The sequence below is a fragment of the Sinocyclocheilus grahami genome, unplaced genomic scaffold, assembly GCF_001515645.1.
Source record: "Sinocyclocheilus grahami isolate Dianchi unplaced genomic scaffold, SAMN03320097.WGS_v1.1 scaffold133.1, whole genome shotgun sequence".
Taxonomy (NCBI): domain Eukaryota; kingdom Metazoa; phylum Chordata; class Actinopteri; order Cypriniformes; family Cyprinidae; genus Sinocyclocheilus; species Sinocyclocheilus grahami.
Genome location: NW_015505312.1, coordinates 940,445 through 960,880, shown reverse-complemented (window position 1 = coordinate 960,880; position 20,436 = coordinate 940,445). Strand labels below are relative to the sequence as shown.

Sequence of the window (20,436 nt, the reverse complement as noted above, 5' to 3'; positions counted from 1 at the left end):
CTATGCAGCCTTCAATAGCTCCTTTTGGTATAAAAGCAGGGTTTTTCTTTCTTAAGAGAGGAGAGTTGTATAGTATATCATGATTTTTTGGCTTATAGGTCCCCAGCACTTTTCTTGGTTTTCAAATTTTTATGCATTTCAAAATGTGCTGTGCTAAGTTGCACTGTTGCTTTTTAATTTGGTCTATCCGTCTTAAGCCTTGTCTCTCACCTGTCTTATTCTGCCTTATTTTATTTTGTTCTTTAGAGCAATTTGACACTTTTTATTATTATTTTTTTATCATTTTGAGTCGGTATGTGTCTGTTGGAGTTAGACTCTGGACTCCTTGGATGCTGTTTACGAAATAGCACTTTTGGGCTTTCTAAATATATAGCCACTCAAATAGTGGAAGACCATTTAGTTAGAATAAATATGATGCTAATATTGTCTGTGCAGAAGTATGTATTTGTGAAACGCATAAATAGTGCACCTTTGTTTATTAATTTAACCTTTTAACTAGTGCTGTCAAATAATTAATTGCGATTAATTGCATCCAAAATAAGTTTGTTTACATATGTGTGTGTACTGTGTATATTTATTATGTATATATAAATACACACACATGCGTGTATATATTTAAGAAAAAAATTATTTGTATATTAAATATATTTATATATAATTTATATAAATATGTACATGTAAATATTTTTTAAATATATACTTTATGAGTGTGTATTTACATATACATAATAAATATACACAGTACACACATGTATATTATGTAAACAAAAACTTTATTTTGGATGATTAATCGTTTGACAGCACTACTTTTAACATTCAATTCTAAAAACAAATTCCATTAATTATTGAATCTTAAAGTGAAAAAATTGACCACCAATGATTGTCATTTGCCAAATAAATGTGTATTGTTGTTTGCACGCTGTTTCTGCCCCAGAACAGTTCTGTTTACAGACATTTGTGTTCCACAAAAGGCTATTTTGATCCCTGGACCAATGGGGGCATGAAAATTAGCCTTTTTTTGCCTGTGGTGAATGTTGAAGAAGCTGAAAAATCATGGATTTTTAAATGCCTTGTTGAAACATTTTATTCTTCTATTTTGCATTATAACATTTTTCATCCAGCTTTAAGAATATGATTATTGTTCCCTGGAAGTTGTTGGCTATAGCATGGAGGGGTGTTGTATTATTTCACTCAGTGTATTTCCCTATTCAAGTCATTTTACGTTTCAGTCAATTATCTGTTTAGTTGGTTGTAACGCACAGTTGTCACAATCACATTTGGTACGGCCACCCAACGACTGGGTTTAATAGACTTTGCAGAAGAACAACCACCGTAAATTGGAGTCCGAGTGAATCTCATGTGCTGAATGTGACTGGATGTTTGTTTATCGAACATTTGTATTTACACTGGATGTACATGTCTGGTAAACTCTTTCCTGCTTTCCTCTGAATAGTCTTCATTGGAAAAGAAATAAACTATTGGGTTCTTTGTAAGCTTTATTGCTTGTTTTCTTTTTTTCCACTTGTGGGCATACCTCAAATAAATGCATATTAACTTTACACAAATGTCAGTTCCAATATATCAAGAGTGCACACAGATGAGTGATGTTTCACTAGAGGGCACCACATGTAGCTTTTAAAAGGGTAACCATGATTTGTAAGGGGTCTTCACTACTGCATATGCTTATAAGGAAGCTAGAGATTTAAGTAAATTATTCAGATAGATAATCTAAAACGACTTGGATCACATTTAGTAGTAGTAGTAGTAGTAGTAGTATAGAGGAAGTATAACAAAAATTTGAAGGGTGCTCTAATTTTTACAAAAAAAACAATTACATAAACTACTCAATTCCTTAAATTCATCAGGAAAATAAGTTCACCTGTATGTTAATCATTGTATTAAATGCCTACAGTTCAATTTAGGTGGGCAAAAACAGTTGCAACAAAGAATTAGACATTTATTTCTGTAAATATCAGAAGCTGTGGGTTGGTTTGGTCCAAGTATGTAACTTGTTTTTTTGTAATGATAAAGCAACTAGAAAGCATCTGAAGCTGTTAAGGTGTGGTAACATTTAATGTTGTTCTGCAAATTTTCACTGTTAAAATCCTGTTAAAAAATAGGAACAGTGTTGGGAAGGGTTACTTTGGAAGTGTCATAGGTTACAGATTACAAGTTACCTTATTAAAAATTTAATAAGTAGTTAATAACTATTTCAATTACTTTAATAAAGTAATGTAACTGATTACTTTTTGATTACTTTTCCAAATGTCTAACGCGTGCGAGTGTTAATCATTTTCAAACATTTAAACGAAGCGGGGGATAACCGTACAGTAGTACTCAACACTGATTACTTACAGACTTTCAAAATCCTTCTTCTGTTATGATATAAAATCATAAGAAACAGATTAATAGCAATGATACTGTTTTTGAAATGAAATCTTTGCATGACTATGACAGGAATGCCTTTGGGGGGGTGAATACATAAACTCAAATAGGAAATAAAACATTTATCGAATAAGCATGTGTCCTATTCTGTGTCCTAAGCTTCTGAAACATTGGCATCTCATAATTTAGAGCAGTTACTGCAATTTATTAAAGAAATCCATTAAGTGTGTGTGTGTGTGCGCGTGCGAGAAACAAATTCAGATGTAACCCCCTTTGGAATTGTTAACATTTTCAGAAGTAACTCATTTAATTACACATTTTTTACTGATTACAGTTACATTTATTTTGTACTTAAATTGCGTAATTTTGTTACATGTAACTAGTAACTCCCCAACACGGAATAGGAATCCATACGATCAAGAATTTCGGCTCGTAAAGATTTCGCAACTGGTTCAGATTTTACAACTGGTTCATGAAATTGCAGCGTTGACCGCTTGGATTGGAAGTGACATCTGTGTGAACTATGCTTCATACATTGCTACACTACTGACAGTGACTTTTTTTGCCTGTAAAATTTTGCTAATGTGACCACAATTTTAGAAGAAAGGTTGCTATTGATCATCAATCTAAACAAAGTCTAAAAGAACTTTTCTAACCACTCACCTGTTTGCCTGTTAGAAATGCATGAATCAGCCAAAGAAGCACTCCGCTTTTAGATCGATATTTTATACCTCTTCATTAAAACTGACTATTGATTGATTTTAATGCAGACTAATGACAAATTGCATGTACCAGGGCATGTTTTTTTTCCATACAGTTCTTCAGAAAGTGCTGGAGGGCTATTAATACTAGCTATAGTTCCTGGCAGTCCAGAGGGAGACTCGTGGGGCTGGATACAGTTTCAGCTGCATCTGTGGGTAAAACGTCTGTGTCTCCCAATCTTGTGTACTGAGACGATTGAGACATGATGCACACAATGTTCACTTGTATTGCGTATGTCAACATACCAGCTACAGTATCAGTTTATTACAGATACTACATGATTTATGGGCGTTCCAATTTAAGAATTGTCGAGGAATGATATTTACCTGTGTTCAATTTCACTGAACTTTGCACAGAGCATTCACATACTTAAAGCAGGTTAATTTCTCACCTTAGTCATTATTTGTTTTTGTTTTTTTCTTTCACTTTGTAGTTTTGCTGCTAAAGAAATTAGTAATTTATCAATTAATTTAATCAAGCAGCTTTTTTTAAATTATATTTTATCAGTCATATGTATCACTTTTTTCCATGAAATTTTACCGCTTAAACATAAATTACATTTAAAATGTATCCATTTTTAAACATTTTTGCATAATGCTTCATCCACACCACAAGGTGCCACTATAAACCCAAGATGACAGCATAGTGCAACATAAAAATTACTGAATGTACCTTTAAGGATAATGTTTTTGTACAGGTAAAGAAAAGAAAATACCCATTTTTGTTACAAAAACGCTTTAAACATCCAAATTTAGCCTCAAAATTAAGCTTTTGGCTCAGAAAATGACCTTCATGAAGATTTGCTTTTATGTTCATTCACACCCAAAACCCTTTCATGTTGAGCAGGACACACTTCAAGGCTTCCTTCCAGCAGATCCGACAGCGGCTCGACAGCAGACGGTGTCTGCTACTAAAAAGGGCAAGTCTTAATCAAGGCCTGTAATCGTAATCCAGTAAGAGTCAGGAGAGGAACAGAGCATGCAGAAGATACCTTCCAACCTTCCGGATCTCCACTCTCAAGTTTCACCCCCTTGCTTCATGCCATGGTCGCCTATCAGCAAAAACATGTTCATCAAACTCAACTGACACCCTGCTAAAACCGGTGACCATCAAACCCCGAGAACTGGCGCAGTGCCTTGTAGTCGTATTCACTTTCTATGGAGGAAGCCTTGATCTGCGGCAGCTAAAGGTGTCGAAGTCAGCAGCAACTTTGCACTGTCTCACACTACGAACCTGCTGAGCTCCAGTAGCAGGTGTTTCTTGGCTTGTTTCGACAAAAATATTTTTCACCTTAAATGTAGCAATTAGGTGTTGCTGCAAACAATCTTGTGGTCCATTTAGGTCACGTTAGAATATGTTTACTGGGGATAAAAATGTTTAAGAGGCTGATCATTTAAAGGAAAATCTCTTGGCAGTCTTCCTTCTGTCACCTGAAGCTATCATCACCCATATATCAGCCTGTGTCACCTCTGGCTCAAAGGCCATTGCTATATTAGCTTTAACACATTAGCTCACTGGTAGCAAGGTCTTATAGTTACTGTAAATCAATAATAATAATCTTAAATGTCCAAATAATAATCTTGAAGGTCCAGCCCATTTTTTGGCTAAATTTTTTTTATGAATGTCATTTTACCTTTTTAACAGTAATTAAAAAAAAAAACGAATTAGAAAATATTACAATTTATTATTGTTGTTTATAAATAAGTAATAATAAAAATAACAAAATGATATCTATAAATAAAAACAGTTCAGATGACTAGTGTACATATTTCTAATTCCTGAACTCATATAACTGACTTTAATTGCGCTTTTATACTATATTAGTATATATTACTATTATTATTAATTATTAATACTATATTATATATATATATATATATATATATCGTGTACTTTTAAATGCATTTAGTAGTATATTAAATTATTTAAATTTTAGTTTACATTTCTGTAATTTTGTATACTTTCGTAATTTGTATTAGTTCTTAAATATTTCTGTTAGGGGTGTCAAATCAATTAATCGCATCCAAAATAAAAGTTTGTGTTTACATGTTGTGTGTGTACTGTTTATATATGTATATATAAATACACACATGCATATATTTAATAATTTCTTAAATATATGCATGTGTTCACAGTACACACACTTATCATGTAAACACAAACTTTTATTTTGGATGGAATTAATCGCGATTAATCGATTTTAGTCTCAGTCATTTTAGTACTTTTTTATTCCAGTCAGTCTCATTTAAGTTTTTCATCTAATATTTATGTTTCATTTTATTTCAGCTTTGTTTCAAAGTTTTAGATTAATTTTACAATACCAGTTCTACTTATTTGTTATATTTGGAACTTGATAGCTCAATTCTCATTCACTTTTTGCTGTCCAGGAAAAAAGGCAGCCTGGACATTCACACAATGACATGAGGCTGAGTAAACAATATAATTTTAGGCTGAACTATCCCTTTAAGAAGGAATGTGACCTCACATGCAAATCAACTCTGCCAAAACATACTTAGTACGTGAATGAGTACGAATTTGTCCCACTATTACACACACAAGTGTTTTTTAAGGTACTATCACACACAGGGGATGGTGAAAGTATTAAGCTGCCTGATAGACATGAGTTTGTAATATGAGCCGATAAACTGAACAGAGATGCTAGTGGGTAAACTCATCAGAGCTTTATTTAGCCACGGGAAAGACTCTTATAATATTATATACACAACTGCACAGAAGCAGAGAGTAACTTTCATTGAAGATTATCAGTGCCACAGGTCTCGGCTCCATATTAAGATCTTTGAAATTTGAGGGCCTAAGGGTTGTCATAGCTGAAAACATGTTAAATTCCATGCATGTACCATTACACCGTCACACACAAGGTGGAACGTGAGCCCAGATTCCTCTGGGAGCCTGACGGCATCTGAACATTACAGGAATTCCATGCTGACGTTTGGGTGTGAACGGAATGATGATATCTCATCCCATTGGGCCGTCCTTCACTCACATGGCCAGCGCTGGTGCCATTTATTAAGGTGGCATATTGCTTACTGTCAGCATTTTCCCCTCATGGGAATCCCTGGCCTTTTCTGCCCTGGCTCGAGGGATTTGCCTGTTTATCGGGTTCAGTATCTGCTGTTACTGATTGCTTGGAAGTGCCTTAGTGATTTATCATGTCTGTTTATATCCAGTTATTTTTAATGTCGGAAAGTAACAGTGTTGTAAACTTTTAATAAAAGAGACATTAATAAAAAAAGACAGAGCTACTAAGCAAGTTACAATTAGTATCCAACAATATAGGCTATGTCTCACAGAATTGCTGAAAGATGGAAAAATATAATTCTACATGAAATCATAAAATACATCTAACCATATAATGGTAGTTAAGAATCCCTTAAATGGTTAGTTCACCCAAAAATGAAAATTAGGCTGTGTTTTACTCACCCCCGAGGCATCCTAGGTGTAAATGACTTTCTTCTTTCAGACGAATCCAGTCAGAGTTATATTAAAAGTTGTCCTGGCTATTCCAAGCTCTATCATTGTAGTCAGCGGGTGTTGCAGTGCTTCAGTCCAAAAGAAGTTAAATAAAAAGTGCCCATCCATTAAAAAAAAAACTCCTGTAACGAATCGATGCGTTTTTGTAAGAAAAATAATCATATTTAAAACATAATCACTTTAATCTAGCTTGCGCCAACAGTTGTACACGGAAGCAGCTGATGACGTATAAGGTCAGCTTTGCGCATGCGCCGGTGAGTCTTGTGAAAACCAACATTTGTTTACAGGATCAAAGGAAGCAAAGTTTCCTTCCTTTAGCAAAGGAAAACCAGTCTCCTCTTGGCTTATATCGAAATCCTCCGACATTCTTCTCTACAAATCCTCGTTTTGTACTTCTAATTAGTGACCGTTGTTTTGTTTTGATCTCTCCCCTGCGCTTCCGCATTTATCACTTCTGAGCGGTGCATGCACAAAGCTGACCTCATACGTCATCCGCCCGCAACTGCTTCCGTGTACAACTGCTGGCGCAAGCTAGATTAAAGTGATTATTTCATTTTTGGATGAACTAACCCTTTAAGGGAGGAAAAAACACTTTCTGTATACTTTGTTGTAGACATAAGTTGCAAGTCTAATGGAACTTTTTGGTATTCAATCTTTTTGGTGTCAGTATTAGCCTGTATGTATCAGCCTTGCATATAAGTTAAAGGGGTCATATGATGCTGCTAAAAAGAACATTATTTTGTGTATTTGGTGTAATGCAATGTGTTTATGAGGTTTAAAGTTTAAAAAACACATTATTTTCTACATAATGTACATTATTGTTGCTCCTCTATGCCCCGCCTTTCTGAAACAATTTTTACAAAGCTCATTGTTCTGAAAAGCGAGGTGTGCTCTGAACCCAGACAGTCCTTGCAAAGTTGATACTGCCCCACTTTATAGAACAGCCTTTGAGCACAGACCCATTGTATGCTACTCTGCAGGTTCAGGAAACAGTCTACCATAAAATGCGTCACACAGCATCACACACGACGGACTTGAGTGAGCGGAGGCTGACGGCCTTGAGAACGGCGCGGCCGGCTAATTCGACGAAGGAGCGACCGGTGGGCTTGCGGCAACCACGTGTGACGACCCCAGGCTGGACTCCGCTTCGTCCACGGTGAAAGCCGATTCGGCGATCCACAGCGCGAAGTTGATGTATTTCCTCAGCGACCAGCACGGATCAGCTCCAGGCATGACGAAGCGGATATCGTCCTCTTTTGGAAGACCAAACAAAGTAGTTTCGCTTTCACAACTAAACACACAGCATCTCCACAACATGGTGCCGGCGGCAACAATACTACAACGATAATAAAAGTTACGCCTTCTTTCTTTGTGTGAATATTTGGGCAGCGTTATGCAAATCTTCCCACATCGTGACGTAGACATGTGGGGGCGTGTTTAAATGAGCCGTTTTAGGAGGGCGTGGACAAGTCTTAACTTTTATAAAGAATATCTCTTTGGATTTGAGACTTTAGTCTTTGCAACTTTACAGATCTTCTTTATGCACCAAGAGCTTGTAACACTCCAAAGAGAAAGGAAAAATTTAAATTGCATCATATGACCCCTTTAAGTTCCGTTCAAACAGTGTTGGGTAAGTTACTCAAAAAATAATTAATCACTAGCTATAATTTCATCCTTAACAGTGTAATTAGATTACTGTACTAATTACTTTCTCTAAAATGCATTGCATTACTTATTACTAAATCCTATCAATCTTGACCAAGGATAGACGTGAAACTGCTCTTTTAATTATTCTTTAACTGACCAAAGTATTTGAAATGATAAGGTAACTTTCAAAACATACATTTTTATCATTAGATGTTACATTTTGATATTAAATCCACTAATGTTTTATAGAGAATTGTTTTATATATACATTTATGTATATTACATCAGAAGTAGCCTGTAACTAACTTACAGAACAATTAAGAGTAATCCCTTACTTTACGTTTTCAATTAAATTACAGTAATTAATTTAGTAATGCATTACACTCATTGACGATGACTATAACTAGCTAGCGTCCGCACCAACACACCATAACGTTATGTTTATTATTAGCGCGCGATGCCAGCTCTATAAAATCATGTGGATTCTGATTGGCTGTCAATGTTTTTGTCGTTCATCATCTGCAATCATTCTGAAAGTGATTCAAACGATATTTTTCCTCTTTGCCATTATTGTTATAACTGTTACCTATTCTCATAGAATTACAACCATTATTAAAACGGTATAGCCTATTATCGTTATTCCTTGGTATAAACAGGCCTTTACACTTGTCAAAATGGGCACTGCCGTTATTTTGACAAGTTGTTAATGATGTTAATGAGAATCCCTTATGTCAAGGTCCTTGACTGGCTGATGAAAATAAAATAAAATAAAAAGAATCAGAGCACTGGTCTAAAATAGGCCTAAATAAATAAACAAACAAGCAAGCAAGCAAAAGAGAATCATTACCAAGCCAGTTGATCCAGACAACTTTCAACACACAGGTGTCGGAGGTGTGGTGATTCTCTCTCTCTCTAATGAACCTGAGGCATCATCACATTTCTGCTTGGGGCCTCATGGTGTTAGTTGTAAAGTCGGCCATTGTAACCGCTGCTAATGACTCTTCTTATGGAGTCGCACTGTGCAGGTGCTCAGGTGTCAGTCACGCCAGCATTTTCAAGTTCAAGAGGCCCAGGCTGGAGCAACACTGCGAGAGTTTTGGGATGTAGGAAATAAACTGTTTGGAAGCATTTCTGAATTCGCAAACTACTTGAAACGTTATCGTAATTATGAGCAAATGGGCCATTTCCGAAAAAGCGGCAACAATATCAGTTGTTTCACAAACATATAAATGTTGGCTTTTATTTTATATATATTATGTAAGCTATATTTTATAATCAAAACATTTGATAAATACAATAAACCAGGGGCGTAGCCATCATTTCAGAAGCTAATCTACGCCCCTGCAATAAACAAAAACAACGTCTAGTTCTTAAATCTTCAAATTACAGGTTCTAACTTCGTGCCACTAAAGATCGAAACACCCGACGCGCATTGCTTCGGTGTGCCAATCAAAGTCAGCCCACCCTTTGCTGTCTTAAGCAGTCTGTGTGGTAGGCTACTATATCTGCTTGAGCTCTCGGCTGAGCATGTTGTCAGAATGACTTCTATTTCATTACACCAATAAACTAGTTTTAAAAAGTTGTACAACTTTTAGAAGGTAGCTTAGTACCTTTTAGAAGTTAGTTTAGGGCTCTATCTCCGTCAGGCTGGAGCTATCGGATCCAAAAAACTGGTGGAGTGGCGGAAAGTCTTGGAGGCACAACAGACAACACTCTCGAGGGGCAAACCACGATGAGAGTGTGGACCACGCTGCCCCCTTCCAGGACGTCTGTGAAGTGGAGACCCCTGACCAGGAGTGCTGCAAGAAAGTCACCATCAACATTTCAGGTCTGCGTTTCGAAACTCAACTTAAAACCCTCGCAAGATATCCGAACACGTTATTAGGAGACCCAATTAAAAGGATGCGGTTCTACGACCCGTTGAGAAACGAGTTCTTCTTCGACAGGAACCGACCCAGTTTTGATGCCATCCTGTATTACTATCAGTCCGGCGGGAGGCTTCGAAGACCCATCAACGTGCCGGTTGAAATCTTTATGGATGAAATGAAATTTTACGAAATTGGTGATGACGTCGTCGATCGTTTCCGAGAGGACGAGGGTTTGCTGAAAGAAGCCGAGCGTCCCGTTCCGTCCAGTGAGTTTAAGCGTCAGATCTGGCTGCTGTTTGAGTATCCCGACAGCTCTGGTCCAGCCAGAATGATCGCTATAGTATCTGTAATGATCATCCTGATATCCATTGTTATCTTCTGTTTAGAGACTTTGCCGGAATTTAAAGAGAATGATCGTGTGTTCAGCAACCACCTCGCGCCGAACGGAACGACTGCTGGGAAAAGATCTAGTATATTCACCGACCCATTCTTCTTGTTGGAGACCATCTGCGTCGTTTGGTTTTCCTTCGAACTGTTTGTAAGGTTTCTTGCATGCCCGAGCAAGCCCGCCTTCTTCAAAGACATCATGAACACCATAGATATTGTAGCTATTCTTCCATATTTCATTACTTTGGGTCTAGACCTTAGCGAGGTCCAGTCAAGCTCACAACAGACCACGTCTCTCGCCATACTGAGAGTTATCCGCTTGGTGCGCGTCTTCAGGATTTTCAAGCTCTCGCGGCACTCCAAGGGTCTCCAAATTCTCGGTCAGACTCTACGAGCGAGTATGCGAGAACTTGGACTGCTGATATTTTTCCTAATCATCGGCATTATATTGTTCTCCAGTGCTGCGTACTTCGCTGAAGTGGACGACCCGGAATCGTCTTTTACCAGTATCCCAGACGCGTTCTGGTGGGCGGTTGTTACCATGACTACTGTTGGATATGGCGACATGTACCCAGTGACAATTGGAGGCAAAATTGTTGGATCAATGTGTGCCATTGCAGGAGTTCTTACAATCGCCCTGCCGGTACCAGTAATCGTGTCTAATTTTAATTACTTCTATCACCGAGAGCACAGCGAGGAGGAACAAGTGGAATATACTCACGTAACTTGCGGTCGCCCGTTGCCTGTCTTATGTGACCTAAATAAAAGCGACAGTAAACCCTCTCTCGTGAAATCAGAGCATTCAGATGACGACGACTGGAATTCAATAAGCATATTCAATTTCAATCCATCAGAGGAATATACAGGCAAACTCACAGATGTATAAGAACACCAAAAGAGCTGTAGGCCTATCAAAGCGCGCGCATCTATGTGAGTATTGGTCTTGCTGTCTAAATACTTTGGGTTTCTTGTTTCTTAGAGTTACAAAAGATTATGGCTGGATGAACCTTATTCAGAGCTGTTGTAGATATATGTCACAGGTGAATTCTAAATTAGGGCGCCGAGCTTCTACGTTGCTTGGCAACCATAAACGGCCAGTACATTGAAAGCGCCAGAATAAGCAGGTTGAGCCGTGCATCATCTCAGCATGTTTACTAACATAACTTATGCACTATTCTATTCCATTTTGTAGTATATAACTAGTGGGAGTAGTGTGTTCACACTGAAAATTCACTTTAGATACTTGCACTTCAGATAACCCAGTGATGCACTGAATTGGAATGTTGGAACATTTTAGATTTGTATTATTAATGCCATATAAAAGAATGATACAATGAGACATATTCAGTTCAAAAATAATTGAATTGCCATGTGCTTTATGCAACAATATAACTTGCTTACTTTTACAGTCATTTATTACAGTAAAGCTTTTTTAAATAGCCTATGAGAAAAAATGGAGTCAGACTATTTATGGGTGTGAAATTTTCCCATTAATAAAACAATTGTATAAAATATGTTTTGTCTTTACCAATTCTCTGGCCACTGAAGATTATAGCCTAATTGTGTCAAATCCTCTCAGTCAGAACTCAATTGCTTCTTAATTAAATGTTCTCTATCAGTTCAGAATATTTGTGTATATGATGTTGGACACTTCATTAGGAATTACAGGAATTTCATAGGGAAACGGGACAAAAAAAGAAAAAGATAGACAGATATACAAACATACATGAAGAAAAGTAAAACAGTCAAATGAAACATCTTTAAATAAACCTCAAAAACCTAGCATTATTCTTATTAGTCTGAGGGATGAAATTCAGGAATTTAATTTAAGATGAAAATTTGGAAGGCACAAAGAAGAATTAGACCATGTTTGTTTGTGAAGGAAAGATTTTGCATACGATATAGAAGCTGGTAAAATATTCAAAAGATAAACAATTAGGGTTTTTGTATTTTAAAAAATTCTATCTTTGGAGGAGTAATTAACTCCAATAGGGCTGAAAAATGAAAACTTAATCAGCCCAGAATTTATTCATTTTGTTACAATTAAAAAATAAGTAAGTATGCCTAGCTGTTTCTTCTACTACACCACGGAATGAACATGTGTCATCAGTATCAGAATATTCAAAATCTAATGAATTAACAGGATAAATGTTATGCAGAAGCCTTCTCCAGTTTACATTCACAAAAAGGATCCCCAGTAGAGTTTGGCCCTTGGCTGTGTTGGACACTTCATGCACTCAACTGTCACAGCTTTCCTTACATAACGGAAGGGCTATCGGACTCCAATGTTGGAGACAAAATAACCTTATACAAATCTTATACTGGACTTCTGAGTACATAGTGCATAATATAAGTGCATAATATGTAATTTGGGACAGAACCTAAGCCTACACTTCAGCAGCTGTAAAATTAAAAATGAAAAATGTTATATTTTCTTTTCAACAGAAATCCATTGGGTTTTTATTAATGGCCTAAGAATAGTAAAATATGTTAGTAGGCCTTGCTACAACCATGAACAAGGTATAGAGAAGAGGTTTATGTAAGTAGCAAATTATTTATTCACTCAAAAAGACCAACGTAATATTATGGGTATCGGTCACCCCCATGCGGCGGGATTAGGGTTCTTTAGAGGCTACATTACGCCTGAGCCTAGCAGTAAACTTTTTTGAGAACACAAATGTCACATTTAAAGATAGTTGCATGTCTCATTATCTGTCACCACATTGATGTTACTTCTAATTGCAGGAAGCAGCAGCTGTATGACGACATTTCTTCTGTACAAAGAAGACGGTTCATATTACCTTCATAAACAAGCATGTGTGTATTTTTGTCAGTAGCGGTCCGTCAGAGAAAGAGTCAGAGAAAGAGTTGAAAGGAACAAACAGACTAACTGATACAATTAACTTTTTCAGTTTACCCATTAATGTGTATAATGCATATGATGTGAATATTTTATTACGCGGAACCCCTGGCGAGTTTTAAACACTGCACAGATGTTTCAGGAGGCTGACAGCATTGCTTCTAAACTGACCAATCAGAGTATAAACTACTTTTGTCTAAAATGCGAAATGAGGCTAATAAAATTGGCTTCTTTCTGCATATAACCAATCATCGTCAGAGAGGCAAGCATTCAAATGTTATTGTAGTAGCCCCTCACTGCAGAACACAAAATCCAGGGGGCGTGGTTGGATCCACATCTAGGGGGTGGAGATTGGTAGGTTTAGGGGTGGAGATGGGTGGGTTTAGGGACTCTGGGGGTGGAGACGGGTAGATTTAGGTATATGTAATGTGGGAGGAGTTGGACCTGAATCCAACCACGCCTGCTGGATCTTGTGTTCTGCAGTGAGGACCATCTCTGTTGTTGCGTCATCAAGCCTGCTTGATGTCAGACAACAGCTGACTTGAAACAGAAAGTTTAAAGGGGTCATATGATGCTGCTAAAAAGAACATTATTTTGTGTATTTGGTGTAATGAAATGTGTTTATGCGGTTTAAGGTTCAAAAAACACATTATTTTCCACATACTGTACATTATTGTTTCTCCTCCATAGGGCCTTTCGCACCGCTTTAGTTCCAGAACTAAATGTACAGTACTAACTGGGACGATTTTGCGCAAACTATTTCCCAGTACCATTTAAAGGGTTGCATTCGCACCGACAGTGTGTACTAAGAAGTGACGTAAACCGGTCGACAGCGACGTCATTTGTGCGCTGCGTTCAACAACAGAAACAAAGAAGAACAACATTAACAGCAACAGGAGGATGGAGGACGTTGTTATCGGAGCTGTGTTTTTGTTGTGTCTCGCGGGTTTCACAATAATGGACATGGAAAGTCGACGTATACGTAAAGCGATTGAAAGAACGGAAAGGAGGACTAAGAATCTCCAACGACAACTGGCAGTGCTACATTTCATACAAGTGCCTGCACTTCAGCGTCCGTGCATCTATCGCTGTTCTCCATACTTGCGAAATAAGTTGACACAATTTTTACAGTATGTTTACACAGCGTTTTAAATCATGGCGGGGGGGGGCGTTTTCATACGCGTTTGGCCAATCAATGTCTACTTACGTCACGATTAGGACCAGTTGTGCTGGTTAGACCCTGCTCTGGAGTAGGAGCTAATTTGGTTCTCGAAAAAGGCAGTCCGGTACTAAAATCGCTCCCAGTTCCGGTGGTGCGAAAACGACAAAAAGTGGGTAGTTCCACAATTAGTTCTGGTATTATGAAAATGTTCCCACGGTGCGAAAGGCCCTCATGCCCCGCCTTTCTGAAACGTGTCAATTTTTACAAAGCTCATTGGTCTGAAAAGCGAGGTGTGCTCTGATTGGCCAGCTATCTAGTGCGTTGTGATTGGCCGAATTCCTCAAGCGTGTGAAATGTGTAAATGTTACGCCCCTTACCATACTGTGATGTCGTGTCCTGGCGCGACGAGAGAAAACCAATAAAACCCATTATAAACGAGGCATTTGTTGCATCCAGTGGGGACATAATTACTGATTATAATGACTTATACTGTCTTTTTACACATTGCGTTGCATCGCGCCGCGTAAACATAAAACGATGTCTGCATTTGTGATCGGAGAAATGACAAACAACAAGCGCTACTCTACACTGCTCAACTCGCGTTTGAATCATCAGTGCCAAATCCACTAAATATGAAAACGTACTTACAGGCTATGAGTCAGCATTATTTGTCAGCATCATAGACTGTGATCAGCATGTGCGCCGAAGGGGAAACAGGGGATCTGAATTCACCGAAACACTGGCATTGTAGGCTACTCTCCCAGGAAACAGTTCTCGTCCTCCGTAAAATGCACTGGGCACATCTGAATATTTGGTTTGAACTGTTCTGGAACAGTGTTGTAAATACAACTTAACCACTGATTTCTAGTCGTGTCCTCTTTTGGAAGACCAAACAAAGTAGTTTCGCTTTCACAACGAAACACACAGCATCTCCACGACATGGCGGCAGCAACAATACTACAGCGAGAATCAAAGTTATGAACGAATCAGTTGAGTCAAATTTTCATTAGCCCATGCACAAACATCTGACGAATCTGCCGTTTGAACGAATCATTTGAATGAATGACTCAATGACTCAATCATTAAACGCTCACTACTGGCACCTACTGGCATTTTAATTTTGTTGAAAAGTATCAAATAATTTCTTGTTTGTATATTCAAAAATATTTAAAATAATCTCATAATATTATTTAACGCAGTTGTATTTTTCAGTGTAAATTATTTAATTTGATAACGTATAGATCACATAATCGTTATTATTGAATTTATGGATCAAATGTAAGAATTTGAAATGAAAGTATTAAATAGATTAGTGGTTAAATGCCATCTATAAAGGCAAAAAAAGCCCTTTTAGCCCTTGGATAAAATATAAAAAACACACAGATTTATCTGTCACAGCTGACAGAAAACTGATGAAAATATTGCTTCAGAATAAATCATATTTGCAAAAAAAAACTAAACAAAACACACACACCGGCGCGGCGGGTACGCGCATTAAACAGACGGACCACAGTAGAGAGGGAGACAATATTCAGCGCAAAATCATTCATTGTGCTGAAATATCTGTTATTGAACAATTAAATTTAGGTTTAAAAGTCAACATGCAGTGTGAGTAATTTATGAGAGTATAGGAACTGTGAAGGCACAGCAGCGTGTAATTGTCTGAATATAAATGTCGGACGCTTTTACAGGATAAATAAATGACAGTAAGAGGAGACTGACTGTGATCAAAGTGCATGTGATGCGTGTTCCTGCAGAACATTACTGTGATTTTATTAATTTTTATTATCTTTATTATTTTAATTTTTGGTCTAGAGATTTAAGCTATATTCACTATATAGCCTACAGTGATTAACAAATTTATTAAAACAAATTTATGTAAGGTTTTTAACCAATTTTGTAAGGTTTGTGCCACTGCTGCTCTTAACTAACAGTAGGCTATTGGTAATTACCAAAACCATTTTTTAGCTTTCTGTATTGGTTAGTCCTCCAATATGCGTAAGCTCTTTAGTAACAGTAGTAGGCTATTTTTAATGCTATAATATAATTCTTGCTGTTATCTGTGAAAGAAAGGCAGAAAAAATTGTCAAGCGCTTTATAGTGTTTTTTATTCAGATACCCAATTAGTCAAAAAGTACATAACCAATGTCAGCAAGCATGCAAGCTGTTATCAAAGGCAAAGGAGGCCATTTTTGTTATTATGTGAATATATACTATTTAATTGTTTCAGTTTGTTATTTGCCCAAAAAATGACAATAACATTTTTAGGATTAAACTATTTTTCTGACAGATTCCTAAAATATTTGTGCTTTCTCTTATGACAGGTGGTCTAATAAATTGTTACGGACTGTATGTTTTCATAGCATTCAGTTGGCACATTTGTTTGAAGGACATTGGGCAGAATGTGGAATAGTGTGTTTTTGTCAGTAAAATGAAAATAAAGAAAATAGTTTTTTTTTTAAATCCGATTAATCGTAAAAATAATCGGCCAACTAATCGATTATCAAAATAATCAATAGTTGCAGCCCTAGAAATGACAAACAACAAGCGCTACTCTACACTGCTCAACTCGCGTTTGAATCATCAGTGCCAAATCCACTAAATATGAAAACGTACTTACAGGCTATGAGTCAGCATTATTTGTCAGCATCATAGACTGTGATCAGCATGTGCGCCGAAGGGGAAACAGGGGATCTGAATTCACCGAAACACTGGCATTGTAGGCTACTCTCCCAGGAAACAGTTCTCGTCCTCCGTAAAATGCACTGGGCACATCTGAATATTTGGTTTGAACTGTTCTGGAACAGTGTTGTAAATACAACTTAACCACTGATTTCTAGTTGTGTCCTCTTTTGGAAGACCAAACAAAGTAGTTTCGCTTTCACAACGAAACACACAGCATCTCCACGACATGGCGGCAGCAACAATACTACAGCGAGAATCAAAGTTATGCCTTCTTTCTTTGCGTGAACATTTGGGCGGTGTTATGCAAATCTTCCCACAGAGTGATGTAGATATGTGGGGGCGTGTTTAAACAAGGCGTTTTAGGAGGGCATGGACGAGTCTTATCTTTTATAAAGAATATCTCTTTGGGTTTGAGACTTTAGTCTTTGCAACTTTAGGGATCTTATCTATTCACGAATAGCTTGTAACACTCCAAAGAGAAAGGAAAACTCGAAATCGCATCATATGACCCCTTTAACAACTTTACCCAAAATATCAATGAAATCCAAATTAATTAAGGATTTAAAAAAAGGTGAAAGATTCCAAAATGAAGGAGCGAATGATTGAATTTGCACAGGTGAGTTAATGTTTGAAAGAATCGGCTCTCCGTACTCTGTTCATGTAACAAAACAAAAGTTTAAAATGCCTAGTAGGGCATATATAGTTGACGTGTAAAGTTATGTGCATATATATCTGTATATGGCACTGCAACCCCCCCCCCCCCTTGATTTATTATTGCAATTATAATGCTATTATCAATGCTATTTTTATATCAAATGTATCATTTGTGTACGTAGCCTAAGCACAATTGTCCATAAATATATAAATAGGCTATATATTGGTTCATCGATTAGTAGCCTATTAATTTACAAATCAGCCTCTCAAAAAATCCTCACAGGCCGCTACTGATTTTTGTAATACTGTATAGTCTATTGTAATATATATTGTAATCTAGAAATAATTTACATATTATTTATAAAATGTTTTAAGCTTTATTTAAGCTTTCATGTCTTAGCCTTGTGAGATAGCCTATTGTTCTTTAAAATATCTCAATCTCTGCCTTGTGTAATCTGTGTGCTTTAAACATGCAAGAGATGTTCTTTGCATATGTTGGCTTTTCTCAGGATAAAATTTAATTATATGGTCTGACACTGTATACCTGTTACCTTAACATCTTGGCCAGTTAATCTGCCCACATGACAGCTGCAGACTACGTGGACTATCTATTTTTGTTACATGTTAATGAGGTATGAATTGTTAACTTATTTTTGATAAATAAATATTTTGTCACATTCATAATCAAACGTTTTTTTGCATCATTTCTCTTGATAAATTACGTTTTAAAGTAAACTTTACATTGTGGACTGCAGACTAATAATAAATGACTGAGTGATCAAAAGTATAATCCTGTGATTTTTGTTTTTTGTGAAATAGCTTTTTGTGGAATATCTTTTCCTGTGAAAGATGTTTTGTGTAATTATTTATTACAAAAATACTAACGTGCTGATGATGCATGCTCTACTGTGGCATTGTTGCATGTTACCTTGAATAATATTGCTGACTAGACATATCTCTGGGGAAAGCTCATTGGATGTCCTCCTGACCTGCATCATTGCTATAGCAATAGTCCAACAGACACTTGAAATTGAACTAAATTGTACTTAGTGGATGTACTTTTTTTTAAATGTTGAGGCATGCAATTATGTTATGTCTCCAAAAATCAAGATAAAGTAATATGGTCATGGTCAGTTTAAACAGAGCAATGAAACACTTACAAAACTGAACAGTTACTTCATTAATAATGTATAACAGGTGGGATCTATGACACTTCAGACAGCTCTGATTAATGACTACTGATGCATTTATGTTGATTGAACAAAGCACTGCTCACCGAAAGTACATGTACTGAGGGGAAGTCATTGAACGGTAAAAAGTGAAGGGAGGAAAGGGCTGCCCATTTCTTATTCATGATATTTAGCAGTTAAAAGCTCACACACTCCAGCTGCTGTTCTAACGGAGCCTCATAATCAAAACTGTAGTGCTTGTACTCTGTTTGGCTGATGGACATATTTAGGATTGGTCTAAAACAAATTAGTACTCAAATCAACTTAATATGTTTACTGTGGGTAGCCTAGCTAACAATTCATATAAGTTCATATGTCATCCTATACAATAGCTCATATTTATTTTAGTTTTTTTTTTTTTTATTCAAGCTTCCCCTCTCTGAATTAAGTCACAAGTTATTTTACACGTTCCTGACACTAACGGGGGGGATGTCATGCACAGATCAGCCATTCTGGTGGTGTTTGCATCGGTTTGATGATGTTTGTGCGCCACCTACTGGTGAATTGGAGGAAACGTCACTCCGCAAACATTAAAAAAATTGTGTTGATTTAATGAAGGAAAGTATTATATCATCAACGGAATTATATTGAATCGTTTCATATTGAAATATATATAGGTCAATGATGTTTATTAAATCCATTAAGCTTAAAATGTTATTATATTTTATTATTTTGTGCTGAACATATTTTAAGTTATAAGTTACTATTTTTGGGAGGCTTAAAGTGGGCTAAATCATGACTTTGAAAAAACGTTTGAAAATAAAATGATAAATTGTGAAAATTCTGAAATGTTGACATAGCAACATCATAGAATATTTTCAATATTTAAATATTATTACAAATATTATTTCTTAAAACATTATTGTCTGCTAAACTAAAGTAAAACGTCCCATTTAGACTTTTTAATATATTTTAATATAGGCTACATTTTGTTCAGTAAAGGGTAAATGAAGTAACCCTAGAAAAAGCGATATCTGAGGATTTTTAATTGCTTAAAACTATATGAAAACAATATTTCAAGATGTAAGGAAAATAATTGTGTTCACCTAATGACTACACCACGTTTTAGAATCATTAAATCATATTTTTGTGGAAAATAAAGCATATTTTTGTGTAACGTGAATGCAATAATTACATTTAGGCCTATAAGTTGGCACATGTCAGCATCTTAAAAAGATCTCTTTTCTGTCATGTCGGATATCATTATTATGTCTGTATAATTGAATTATACAGAGTGATTTCTCCACCATGACAGAAATGATGCTGAAATCCAAACATTCAAACGTTTGGGGGGGGGGGGGGGGG

The 20,436-nt window shown here is 36.6% G+C and overlaps 1 protein-coding gene across 1 annotated transcript; it reads left to right on the top strand.

The window, feature by feature from the left end:
* The first annotated feature begins 3,930 nt into the window (after window positions 1-3,930).
* Window positions 3,931-13,748, top strand: LOC107590847 (shaker-related potassium channel tsha2-like). Its single transcript, XM_016279767.1, has 4 exons — window positions 3,931-4,066; window positions 4,206-4,336; window positions 9,916-11,471; window positions 13,287-13,748. The coding sequence occupies exons 1-3, from the start codon at window positions 3,931-3,933 to the stop codon at window positions 11,425-11,427; spliced, it is 1,779 nt and encodes a 592-aa protein (XP_016135253.1). The 3' UTR covers window positions 11,428-11,471; window positions 13,287-13,748.
* The last annotated feature ends 6,688 nt before the right edge of the window (window positions 13,749-20,436 follow it).